The following is a 14,038-nucleotide window of genomic DNA, read 5'->3' as shown; positions in this document are numbered from 1 at the left end:
CAGATAGTAAGTGGCAAAGTTGGACCCACAGAGTTTAGAGCTGAAAGACATCTTAACACAGGATGTTGGAGCTGGAAGGGGCCTTGGTTCACAGAATGTTAGACCTCAAACGGTCTCGAGAGATCAAGTTGATGCCAGTACAAAGAAGTCATTTGCCCAAGGTCACAAAGGCAATAAGGGGCAAAGGTGAGACTCCAACTTGAAATCCATATCTAGTGCTTGTTCCAGGTGGTTTTTCACCAAACAGGGCATATCCAGTGCAAGTGAACTCCTGGTTGGAGAAAGTAAATCCATACACATAAAACAAGGAGAGGAAAAATCAAAGTGGGTAATAGAATCCAGTGTTAGATTGTACAGAGGAGCACAAAGGGGGGAAATGTTAGTGTGGTATGTTGACAAGAATACTGGGAGGCAGAGGAACCAGGTTTGAATCCTGAGTCGATTAACCTCAATGGGCTTATTTTTCATCTGTAAAATGGGAGAGCTGGACTGGATGACTGCCAACAAGCCTTCCAGCTGTAAATTTATGAGCTGTGAGGTAAGGCTTCTTGGAAGAGGTAGGCTCAAATGAGAGCCTAATGTGGTGAAAAGAACCTCACCTGGGAGTCATAACTCACTGTGTGACCTTGGACAACTGGCTTCATATCGTTGAGCCTAAACTTTTCTCATCTGTCCATCAAAGGTCTTGGACTAGATGACCTCTAAGGTCCCTTCCAATTCTAGGATTGATTCCATGGGACTCCTCAGTCCTCTCTCACAAATCTGAAAGCACCAGAGATCTTTAAGGTGGTTCTTGGGCAAAGGTGCTCAGCACCCCAGGACTGTCTTAAAACCAACAGGGTCACCTGTAGCCAAGTTTGGGCCAACCCTTTAACTCTCACTTAAGCCACTTCTGAATGTGTGTTGGACTGTGGAACATTCACTCTATTTAAAAGCCCTTCAGAGCCCTTCTAACTTCCTGACCTTTTGGCTTAGGACAGGGTAGCCTCAGGGAAGCGACATCTTGAGTTTCCACAACACCCTAACCAAACTGGCAGCCCGATTGTTTTAGGCGTAGGAGATTCTGCAACCGTCTCCTTTCAGGGCTGGAAAGAGTCTCAGAGATCATCTAGTTCTAATCCCTTTATTTTACACATACGGAAAATGAGACTCATAGAGGAGAAGGGAGTTGTCCAGGGTCACACGGCCAGGAGGTAGTAGAACTGTGAGTCAAAGTCCAGGGCTCTGTCCATTCCACCCCAATGCCGGACCATATTCTGGCAAGTTCTAGATTTCTCATTTTGACTATCTTGGGGGGCTGGGGGAAGATTGCTGGTCCCCTGGTACTACAGGTGAAGTCCCCGGACCAGAATAAAAGACCCAAATGGGGTTTCAACTTTTAATGGTTCTGGGGAGTGGGGTGAGCTCCCAAATTCCTCATGCGGGCGAAGGGAGGGGAAAGTGGAGAGTGCAATTTTGCCATCCTTGTTCTTCAGTTCTGAGGCTCAAGAGAGCACCATACTCCACTTTCCTGGGACTGTGAGGACAGCTGGAAGGTAGATCTGCACCCCTTGAAACATCCAGGTACCCCCCCCCCTCCTTGGAACACTGAACTGCCTTGGGAACGATGGGCTGTCCCCCTTTGCAACATCTGAGCTGCGCCCGCCCCCACCCTTGCAACCTCTCTTTGATCCCTGGGAATGCTGAGGAGCCCCCTTTGCAACACCTGGCTATCCTCTTGAACACTGACCTGCCCCGCCCCCTGCAACATCTGGCTGTCCCCTCCTGACGCTGCGCTGTCCCCCTTACAACATCTGACTGTCCCCCGAACCCCGAGCTGCCTTCGGAAGGTTCGGCTGCCCCCGTGGAACGTGGTGCCCCGGCCGCTGTGGCCAAGCCCCGCAGGGACGCGCTTCCTTCTGCCTACCTGCACGGTGTAGACCCAGCCCACGTCCATGTGGCTGTGGGGCACCACGAAGGCCCTCAGACCGCCGGGCGCCGGGCCTCGGAGACCGCTCGCTCGCGGCGGCGGCGGCAGCAGCCACAGGGGCAGGAGCCACAGGGGAGGCAGCCAAGCTGGGAGCCTCATCCTGCGGGAGAAGTCGCGTGTAACTCCCGGCAGGCCCAGGAGGATCCCGCGCTCCTGGACTTCCGTACCCACCCCCTCCCTCACCCCGGCCCCTCCCCGGGAGACTGAGTGGCTACGGCAAGCCGGAGGGGATCCGTCGCTCCGCGGAGGCCGCATGCGCGCCCTTCCCCGGGGGGCCGAGTGCAGAGGGTGGGAAGACGAGTCCATTAGTTGTGTAATTAATAGTGTATGTAGCGTATAATTTGCTCACGCAGATAATGACAATTAATAGTCTTCCGGGGACCGCGTAGTGGGGGAGGAGGGAGATGACTTTCTTTGAAACCCCGAGCGGGCGGGAGCCTGGCGCGCGCTACCTTGGAGAGTTCATCTAGCTGCGGAGCCCCGGGGGCCCGCAGGGCGCTTCGGGCGGGGGAGGCTCTCCGGCCTCGGCCGAGCCCCGCAGCCCTCCAGAGCCCCGAGTGAGAGCGAGCATTGCTTTTCACGGGAGGGGAAACTGAGGCTGCCCGGCGACGCGCGTACTGCCGGGCACGGAGTAAGCGCTGAATCTCTCTAGCCCTTTATCTAGTCCGGGGGTTTTCAGGTAGTCCTGAGGCCTGGTCCAGCTCTAGCCACTGGCCCATCTGGCTGCCTTAACTTTGTCAGGCTGGCGAAGCCTGTGGATCCCTTCTGAGAATCATGGCTTTTTTCAATGCATGAAATAAAATACAGAGCATTATAAAGGAAACCAAAGGTTAGTGAAAATAAAGTTGTATTTTTCCCCCATCCAAGTTCTGGGACCCTCTGTAATCTATCTGTGAACCCCACCCAGGTTAAGAATCTCCCATCTAGTCCACTTCTCCCATTTTACCGCTAAGGAAACTGAGTCAGGGGGAGCCAAAGTGGCATGCCCTAGGTCATATAGCTAGTAAGAGGAAGGTAGGTGGCACAGTGGGTGGAGTGTAGGACTTGAATCAGGAAGACTTGAGTTCAAACTTTACCTCAGACACTTACTAGGTGTGCGATCCTGGGCAAGTCACAACTTCAGTGTGCCTCAGTTTCCTCATCTGTAAAGTGGGGAAAATTATAGCACCTGTCTTCTAGAGTTGTTTTGAGAATAAAATAAGATGATGTTTATAAAGTCATTTGCAAATCTTTTAAAAAATATTTTTTATTTCTTTAAAAATTTCCCAATTACATGTAAAAAATTTTTAACATTCATTTTAAAAAATTTCCTGTTCCAAGTTCTCACCTGCCCCTCCCCTGACCCTTGAGAAGGCAAGCAATATGATATTGATTATATAATACATGTGAAGCCTCGCAAAACATATTTCCATGTTAGCCATTTTGCACATGAAAACACAAACAAGAAAAATAAAGAAACTTAAAAAAAACTACTTGGATTTGCATTCAGAGTTCATCAGTTCTGTCTCAGGAGGTGGATGTCATTTTTCATCATGGGTCCTTTGGGATTGTCTTAATCAGAGTAGCTAAGTCTTTCACAGTCGATCATCCTTACAATATTGCTGTTTCTGTGTAGAATGATATGGTACTGCTTATATCACTTTGTATCAGGTCACACAAGTCTTCCCAGGATTTTCTGGAACCATCCTGCTTGTCATTTTTTATAGAAGTGCTTTGCAAATCTTAAAGTGCTATATAGGTGCTAGTTATTATCACATAACAGTGCTTTATTCACAGTAAGAACTTAGCAAATGCTTGTTGAATTGAAATTGTTAAGTGAGGATTTGAACCTAGGTCTCCTGACCTTTCCACATCTCCCCTCTTGCTTTCAGTTTTCTCACTTGTAAAATAAAGGGGTTGTACTAGATAATCTCTAAAGTTCCATCAAGCACTTGTCAACTGGATGGAAATCAGCCTCTAACCAGTGGATGACTGGAGCTGAACAGAGCAGGCTAGAGACTGGAGAGCCAGGAATGAAACAGAAGTTTAATTTCAAAGTGAGGGAAGTACCTTGTAAACCAGGAGGGATCTAGACACATGTGCCGGCCCCCTACTATGGGTGGGGGACTCCAGGCAGTGTGGGGAGATCTTAATAGTTAGGTATATGCAGTTAGCTGTACCCCTGGCAATAAAGGGTAAAAGGAATAATGTGATGAATTTGATTCATAACAGGAATTCATGACTAGAACATGGATACTTCTCCAAGCTTGTCTGGTGCTTGTCTGAACTCAGAGAATATATTTTTCGGGTCAAAGCAATACATTAATTATGTGACTTTGCTGGAGGCTGAGATCAACCAGAGGGAGTGAGCCAAGCTCAAGGTACAGCTTGCTTGTGGGCCTTAGCTCTGGAAAACAAGGTGTCACCTAATATCATTTTTTTCTTTTTTCTTTTTGTGGGGCAATGAGGGTCAAGTGACTTGCCCAGAGTCACACAGCTAGTAAGTGTCAAGTGTCTGAGGCCAAATTTGAACTCAGGTCTTCCTGAATCCAGGGCCGGTGCTTTATCCACTATGCCTCCTAGTTGCCCCCTGCTAATATCTTGACACACTAAATCTTATGAAGAAAAAGTTGACTGTATAGGCCATCCAGATCCTAGATCTTTTCAGGATATACCCCCCTCTTGAAGGCTGTAGGGCTTCTGAAGTTTCTGGATTTGTGTTTGAGAAGGTAACATCCTGTCCCAAAATTGTCATTCTTATCCTATGGGTCAGGCTGTGATTTCTTATTCCAAAATTCATTTATGACTATGTTAAAAGATTATTTCTAAATTTGGTATTCATCGAGCATAGATTCCCAGAAGAGGCTCTGTGGGGAACCTGACAGTCTGAAATCGAGCCCTGAACTGCAGGTTAGAAAACCTATTCAGTCCCACTTCTGCTTCTTATTAGTTATGTGAACTTGGGCACTAAATCACTTTAACTTTGTGGGGCTCAACTTCCTCCTCTGTCTGATGGGGATAATCATGTAGGATAGCCAAAGTGAACAATGTATACACGGTGACTTGTGCTTTGATACTTTTTGTAAAGGACTTTGGGGTTTTTTTGTTTGTTTGTTTTGGGGTTTTGTTGTTGTTGTTGTTGTTGGTTTTTTTTTTAGTAAGGCAATTGGGGTTAAGTGACTTGCCCAGGGTCACACATGTAAAGGACTTTGATAACAATAGATAGCATTTATACAGTGCTCAAAGGTTTGCAATGCACAAAAGCTCTTATTTGATCATCACAACAACTCTGTGAGGTAGATATTATCATTATCCCCATTTTATATAGATGGGGAAATTGAGGCCTAATGGGGTCTTTTGACTTACCCAGGGTCACCCACCTGGTCTTCTTGGCTCCAGCTCCAACACTCTGTCCTCCATGCCACCTTGCTGCCTAATGCTTTTCTATACATTAATTCATTTTATTCTCAAAACGGTCATGTGAGGCAAGAAGTCTAGGTATGAAAGAATGTAAAACCAGTAGTACAGGTGTTTTATAGACTAGATTACTAAGGCTAAGAGGTTAAATAACTTGCTCGTATTCACACAGGTAGTGTCAGAGGTAGGAACCAAATCCAGATCTTTCCTGAAACCATTTTCATAGCTCTTCTATATCACACAGCTTTTCAGATACTAGGTATATTGGGATGACCAGAGAAACAATGCAAATATTTTTCAGGAGTACAACAGTTACACAAAGTGAGATAAAACTGTATTAACTAGATGATGATGATGCTTTAAAATATATATAATAAATATATTATGTGCACATTCATGTATTACATATAAATACAAGTATAAAAATAAGTACACATTTATACATTATGTGTAAATATAAAAACACATTTATATAGCGATTTAAAGTTTAGAGAACACTTTCCTCTATAAATATGTAGTTTTCAGATGAAGAAATAATAGCTATCTATAGACATATGAAAAACTCTAAGTCACTTTTTTTGGGGGGGGGCAGGGCAATGAGGGTTAAGTGACTTTCCTGGGGTCACACAGATAGTAAGTATCAAGTGTCTGAGGCCGGATTTGAACTCAGGTCCTCCTGAATCCAGGGCCTGTGCTTTATCCACTATGCCACCTAGCTGTCCCCTCTAAATCACTTTTGATTAGAGAAATGCAAACTAAAACAATTCTGAGGTGCCAGTTCACACATATGAGATTGGCTAATATGACAGAAAGGAAAATGATAAATGTTGGAGAGGATGTGGGAAAATTGGAACACTAAGGCACTATGGGTGGAGTTGTGAACTGATCCAACCATTCTGGAGAACAATTTGGAACTACCAAAGGGCTATAAAACTGTACATACCATTTGATCCAGCAATACCACTACTAGGTCTGTATCCCAAAGAGATCATAAAAAAGGGAAAATTACCTACATGTACAAAAATATTTATAGCTGTTTTTTCTGTGGTGGCAAAAAATTATAAATTGAGGAGATGCCCATCAGTTGGGGAATGGCTAAACAAGCTGTGGTATATGAATGTAATGGAATACTATTGTGCTATAAGAAATGATTAGCAGGCAAATTTCAGAAAAACCTGGAAAGACTTGTATGAAATGATGCAAAATGAAATGAGCAGAACCAGGAGAACATTGTACAGCAACATTGTGTGATGATCAACTATGAATGACTTAGCTCTTCTCAGCAATACAATGATCTGAGACAATTACAAAGGACTCAGGATGAAAAATGATATCCACATCCAGAGAAAGATTTAATGGATTCTCAATGCAGATCAAAACTTAGTATTTTCACTTTATTTTTTCCCATGTTTCTTTTTCCTTGTGGTCTGTCTCTTCTTTTACAACTGTGACTAAAATGGAAATATATTTTACATGATTGCACATATATAACCTATACCAAATTGCTTACCATTTCAGGAAGAAGGGAGGGGAGGCAGAGAGAAAAATTTGGAACTCAAAATTTTGTAAAAATGAATGCTAAAAATTGCCTTTACATATAATTGGAAAAAAATAAAATACTGTTTTAGAAAAGAAAGAAAGCACTTTCCTCACAATAATCCTGACAAGTAGGCATTGCAAGTATTGCCTCTATTCTATGGAAGAGAAGACTAAAGTTCAGGCATATGAAGTGAGTTGCCCAAGATCACAATGATATTAACTATCTGAGGTGAAATACGAACCCAGGTTGCCTAATTCTTGAGTCTAGCACTCTTTCTCTTACACCTCCTTTCTCTGAATTGCAAAAGTACCATTCCTGATTAAATGCCTTAAAACACATACCATATTGGCTTTTCATATATATCTATCATGAGCTCCACCTGCATTTGACTATAATGTTTCAGCTTGATGTCACTTCTTATGCTGTGAAAGATGCCAGAGCTTCCCCTTAAAACACTGTCATCTCTTGTATCTACTGTCTTTTACCAAGGCAGCTACACAGATGGCCCTTTCTGATGACATGTGACCTTGACTCCTTGCCACAAATTCTTGGAAGGACACCTAATCACCAACGCTGAGCCTTCATTCCCTGCATTCAGTATCAAAGGCAGCAGAGTTCTCTTTGGCTCTGTCAGCATTCTCTGTCAATTTGCATTCTTTCTCCCCCTTCATTCATTTCTCTAGCCCTAATGAGTTGTTTTTCTTGGATTTAAGAACTTGTTCAGTCAGGTGGTTTTCAAAATATCTTTTAGGGAATAACAATTTTATTTTCATCTGTTTTTTTAAGACTGGCAATGAAGACTGTGGCACATTACTGAGGATGATTTGTGTGTGAGAAAGGACATCAATGATATAAAATCTAGACCTGGAAAGGACCTTAGAAAATAAAATGCTAGAAATTCAATGAAATCTAGAAGGCATTTATTTCAATTCCTTCATTTTTATAAATGAGGAAAATGAGACCCATGAACATTAAATGACTTGCCCCAAATCATAAAACTAGTAAATGAGAGCCAAAATTCAAACCTATACACTGTACATTAAGTTGCAATAGTGTTCTTTCTAGCTCATTATGACACCGAAGACATATATATGTATGTGTATAGATATACATATATGTGCATATACAAATATATATGTATATATGTGACGAGTTCAAATCCTGCTTCAGATACTTACTAGCTGGTTGACCCTGGGCAAGTCATTAACTTCTGTTTACCTCAGTTACCTAATCTATAAAATGAAGATAATAATATCACCATTGATGACATTAACAATTAATTAACTATAATAGCAACCTCCTATGGCTATTGTGAACATCAAATGAGATATTAATTGTAAAGCACTTAGCACATCGCCTTGTGCATAATAAAGCTATTTGACATTAGCTGTTATAATAATATATATATGTATACACATATATGTGCTTATATGATACATATGTGTGTATGTATATATACACATATACACATATACACATATACACATATACACATATACATATATACACATATACATATATATATATATACACACACACATATACTATGAGGTGACCTAGTCATGGAGTAAGATTGACATGGAATGTTAACCGCCAGAATACCTGATACACTAGTAATATTAGCTGGCATTTACATAACACTTAAGGTTTGCAAAATACATTGTAAGCAGGGTGTCCAAAAGTCTTAGTCCAGTTTTAAACTGTTGAAGCTTTCAACTGCACTAAGACTTTTGGGACACTCTGCATGTTAATTAATTTGATTCTTTCAGCAAACATGGAAGGTATGTACAATAGTTATCCTGGCTTTACACATGCACAAACTGAGTCTGAGACCAAATGACTTTCCCAGGGTTACCCAGCTAGTAAGTGTCTGAGGCAGGATTTGAATTTAGGTCTTCCTGTTGCCAAGTCCAGCACTCTATTCCCTGTGCCATCACTAGTATTTGTAAAATAATAAAGGAACCAAGGGCCTTCATTTCCTTTGGTAGATACTCTGTGGAGTATTTACAGGGATGGACAAGAATTATACTGTCTGAGAAGGTGCGGAAGGGTTGTCATCAACAATTGTTTAGGGAGGACCCACGCCCAAGAATGTAAGAATGATCTATGAAATAGCCTTGCAGGAATGGTGCAAGCCAAAGATGACAGGTAAGGGGACCAGCCGCATGGGGTGAGGAAGTGGACTGCCACTCATTCCTCATTTCCAGATGCTGTCAATGGGACTGACCTTAGTTAGCAAGCCAGTGATGTAGTAATCAGGGATTACACCAACCCTTCAACCCTCTACTTCTTCACTCTTCCTTAGGGTGACAGGGTTGAAGCTGATGAGCAGCCCTCAGCAGCTGGAATAATAATAATAACTCTTAGTTCTATGGCACTGACAAAGTATTTTCATCATAACCACCTTGTGAGGTAGATAATATAATTAGTATCATTCTCACTTTACAGATGAGGAAAATGAAGCTCAGAGATGAAGTCAGAGCCATTACTAGCAATTCCGGCACTTGGGGTAAGCATCATGGAAACCACCCTCAAATCAATAAGAAAAGGGGAAAAGGGAGAGCCCTGAGACCTCAAAGTCTGTGATGGGAAGGTGGGGAGAAGGGAATCCAGGAAACTGCTCCCAGTGGAAGAAGCCCCCAGTGGATAGAAACTCCAGTGGCTTAGGCCAGGCGAAGCTTGCTAACAAAGAGAGAGGGAGCAGAGGAGGGCCAGGCCATCTGGGGAGAAAGCAGACCATCTGCTAGCTTTCCACGTTCACTTGCTAACTAGGTGCTAAGCTTAGTTTTCCTAGCTGCTAAAAATAATACAATTGTTGTTCCTGACCTCTAAGTTCTGTTATCTTTGGGGAAACATAGAGTTGTCCTGATTTTGTTCTGGGTGAATTTAACCAAGGTCATATAGCTAATAAGTGTTTGGGCTGGGATTTGAACCCAGGTGTCCTGTCTCCAAGCCCAGGGCTCTTTCTACTACATCACACTATGTCATACTTACCTACCTAGTGCCCTCTCTGTATCTATCCCTCTCTGCACTCTAGGTGCCCACTATAGGCATGCTATCCCAGGCCCTCCTCACTGGGTTCCTCTCAGGTCTTAACAGGAATCTACCTGAAGCTTTAAGTTTCTCACCACAGGAGTTGGAAACTACTACTGAAAGTGAATTTTATCTTATTATTGGAATAGATCATTTCAAGGATTTCCCTCTTTAGAGGTTTTTAACCTGGGGTGCATGAACTTGTTTTGATTTTTGGTTTTGTTTTACAAGATTTTGATAACAATGTAAAGTAGTTTCATTTGGAATCTCGTGTATTTTATTTTAATAATTTAAAAACATGATTCTGAGGAGTCCATAGGCTTCACCAGCCTGCCACAGGGATCCATGTCACAAAAAAGGTTGAGAACGCCTGCTGTAGGTACACCTCCGTCATAATAGCAAAATGTTGCCTGGCCTACTCCTCAGAGGGAGTCCAAGGCTAATTACAGTCTGTGACTGATTACAGTGTCCCCATGTAGCAATTGTCTTTGGAAACATTAATTTACAACTCAAGAGATTAGTTTTCTTGGCAAACAATCAAAATAGCTTGGAGTCCTAGAACAGCAAAGTTAGAAGAGGCCTCGATTAGAACATAGAATGTGAGAGCCAGAAGGACATTTAGAAAACAGAACATAGAATACAGAATGTGGGGCTTATAAGAAAGCTTAGAACATAGAATATTGGAGCTGGGAGGGGCTTGTTAGAGTGTGGAATCTCAAAGCTAGAAGAGACCCAAGAATAGGGATTCTTACTCTCTTTTTTTGTATCCTGAACCCCTTTGGCAAGTCTGGTGAAGCCTATAGACCCCTTGACAGGATGTTTTTAAATGCATAAAATAAAATGCACAGGTTTACAATGGAAATCAATTCTATTGCAATACAGTTTTCATAATCTTTTTTTTTTTTTTTTGGTTTTTGGTTTTGTTTTGTGGGGCAGTGAGGGTTAAGTGACTTGCCCAGGGTCACACAGCTAGTAAGTGTCAAATGTCTGAGGTCAGATTTGAACTCAGGTCGTCCTGAATCCAGGGCCAGTGCTTTATGCACTGTGCCACCTAGCTGCCCCCTTAGTTTTCATAATCTTAAGAAAACAAGTTCCTAGCCCCCAGCTTAAGAACTTGTGCTTCAGATTCAAAACATAAAATATCAGAGATGAAGTGCACCTACAAATTACCAAATTCAATCCCCTCATTTTATAGAGATTCTTCTGTAAACTGAGCCCAGAGAAGGAAAGTGTCTTACTCAAGGTCATACAGATAATTAGTGCCAGAATAAAAGCAATGGGTTCTGATTATTATTGTTATCATTATTATTACTACCAATAATCATAATAATAAATACTGACTTTATATAGTACTTTAATATTTGCAAAGATACTTACATATATTATCTCATTTGTTCCTTTGAGGTATTACGGAGATTATTATAACCATTTTACAGATGAAAACCTGAGGCGAAGGCATGAAGTGATTTGCCAATGGATACACACCTAGTAAGTGGTGGAGTCCGTTTTTAAACTCGTCTTCCTAAATCCAAGTCCAGGGCTAGCCCAGATAGCCCAGTGCTTTTTTCCATAACAAGGATTCCTTTTTCCTGTTCCCATTATAGTAAGGATCCCTTCTCTTGTTCTTGAGGACAGATGTCACAGACACAGGCTAAGTGCAGAACCTCAGCCCTGGGACCTCACCACTGCAGATCGAGCCCCACCTGCTAAGCTGGGAAATAGCCCATTGGAAATGATACAAATCGAGCACTTTCTGCCATATACAGTACATGAGGTACACTATCCAGACTCATCCCAAGTCTGGGGCAGCAAACCAAATCTATGGATTCTGTGAAATGAGGACACCTCTTTGCATCTCTGAGCACCAGCCCTTTTCATTTCTTGTATTTTTATTCAAATTGAGAGCATTAGTGTTGCATTTAATTTGGAAGAAAAGCCAATTTGGCAACGAGTCTTCCTCTGACAGTAACTCAGTACTAGTAACCTAAGTAACACTACTAAAAAAACCTAATATAGCATCCTAGTAGAGAGACTGCCAAAACATAGTCCTGGCAAGAAATTTAGCTCTCTTTATTGTAGTTCCCCCCTACCTCCCACCAACCTCACTCAGTTGTCTTTTCCCTCAAAAAGGCTTGGCCCCATGAAAAAGCTTTAACCCAGAAGTCCTGGTTCTTTCCTTACCTTTATTGCTCCTCTCCTTCCCATTAGGGTAGAACACATTTTTGGCACTTTCTTTCCTGCCTAGCTCAAACAGTTCAGGGATCCTACTCATTTTACACCTCTTAACTCCTTCTTTCCCCAGCTTGCTGTGCCAACTTTCTACTGCACTGAAAGTTATACCAATTTAAGGACACTTTTTTGGGGGAAGTAGAATTATTAGTAATAATAAATCCCATTATTAGATCACCTTAAAGTTGACAAAATGCTCCCCTCACAACAATTCTTTATGGTAGGGAGTACACATATTGTTATCCCTACTTGACAGGTGAGGAAACTGAGGCCCAAAGAGGTGATATCATTTGACTAAGGTCAAACAGTGTCAGTAAGAGTTAGGACATGAACTCCACACCACTGTTTCTATACCCAGCAATCTTTCCATTACACTGGACTGCTTACAGATTCATTCACTTAACCAAACCTTGATGAGCAATGGACCAGGTATCATGCTATCTGGGAAATGCAAAGATAAATAAGATACACTTGCTGAATACACAATCTAGTTTTTGTTGTTGTTGTTGTTGTTTGCTGCTGTCTTGAAATCTATGATTTCATCTATTAGAGGCAGCTAGGTGGGGCAGCTAGGTGGCGCAGTGGATAGAGCAATGGCCCTGGAGTCAGGAGTACCTGAGTTCAAATCCGGCCTCAGACACTTAACACTTACTAGCTGTGTGACCCTGGGCAAGTCACTTAACCCCAATTGTCTCACTAAAAAAAGAAAAAAGAAAGAAAGAAAGAGGCAGCTAGGTGATACAGTAGACAGAACAGAGGGCCTGGAGGTAGAAGACTTGAACTCAAATCTGGTTTCTGACTCTTGTGTGACTTTAGGCAAGTCATCCAACCTCTTTCTGCTTTGTTTTCCTCATCTGTAAAATGGGGATAATAATAGTCCCTACCTACCAGGGTAGTTTGAGGATCAAATGGAGGTATCTGTAAGGTGCTTAGCACAGTGCCTGGCACATAGTAGGCACTATATACATGTTAGCTGATATTATTTTTTATTAATTATTATTATCTGAGTAGTGAACTCCCTCTATCTAAGATCAGCAATAGTTCTGTAATTTATGATCTTAGAAATTTGCTTTGGGACTGAGATGTGAAGAGGCCTTCCCAAAGTCATATGGTATCTGTATATAAAAGGGGGTGAACTTATATCAGGTTTTCCTAAGTCCCAAAGCTAGCTAGCCACTATGCCAAAATCGCCTTTACAATCCAGTAAACAAAATAATAACATTTACACTGATATAGCATCAGGTTTACAAAGGCATGAGGGAAGGAAAAAAAAATAGCAAGTTTTGGGAGAACAATGTATGTTCCTGTTTGACTAGAGCATACATCAAAGAAAAAAGAAGCTTGAGATTGGAACAGTGGGAAAGGCTTTAAATACGAGGCCAAAGTCTCTGAAATGTACTTGGTAAACCATTTTACCAAATGGGAAATGGGAAGTCATTTTGAGTCAGAGCATGAGAAGACCAAAAAGGTGCATGTTAAGATCATTATTTTGGCAACAGGGTATAGGATAGATTGGAGGGGAAGAGGAAGAGAAAGTTGACAGCATCATTTAGAATTTGCCTTTAAGTGGGGCATCTCGGTGTCGCAGTGGATAAAACACCGGCCCTGGATTCAGGAGGACCTGAGTTCAAATCCAACCTCAGACACTTAACACTTACTAGCTGTGTGACCCTGGGCAAGTCACTTAACCCCCATTGCCTCTCAAAAAAAAAAAAAGAAGAAGAAGAATTTGCCTTTAAGGAGTGAGAAAGGAGACCAACGGCCAAAGAGGTTGAGGGAGCCAGGAAAGCAAAAGCAGACAGAGAGAAAGGGGGAGTAGAACAATGGCAAATCAATGGATGGATCAACAAACTAGCACTTCTTATTTGTTT

General features: G+C 42.1%; 1 protein-coding gene across 1 annotated transcript in view; it reads right to left on the bottom strand.

Moving 5' to 3' along the window:
• MAN2B2 (mannosidase alpha class 2B member 2) overlaps window positions 1-2,128 on the bottom strand; it is a 75,373-nt gene extending 73,245 nt beyond the window's left edge. Inside the window, 1 exon segment of the mRNA XM_043973233.1 lies at window positions 1,907-2,128. Coding sequence (XP_043829168.1) covers window positions 1,907-2,068 — 162 coding nt within the window. The 5' untranslated portion in view covers window positions 2,069-2,128.
• Between the last annotated feature and the right edge of the window lie 11,910 nt (window positions 2,129-14,038).

Source organism: Dromiciops gliroides, chromosome 6 (genome assembly GCF_019393635.1).
Source record: "Dromiciops gliroides isolate mDroGli1 chromosome 6, mDroGli1.pri, whole genome shotgun sequence".
NCBI lineage: Eukaryota > Metazoa > Chordata > Mammalia > Microbiotheria > Microbiotheriidae > Dromiciops > Dromiciops gliroides.
This window is presented reverse-complemented; position numbering and strand designations above follow the sequence as displayed.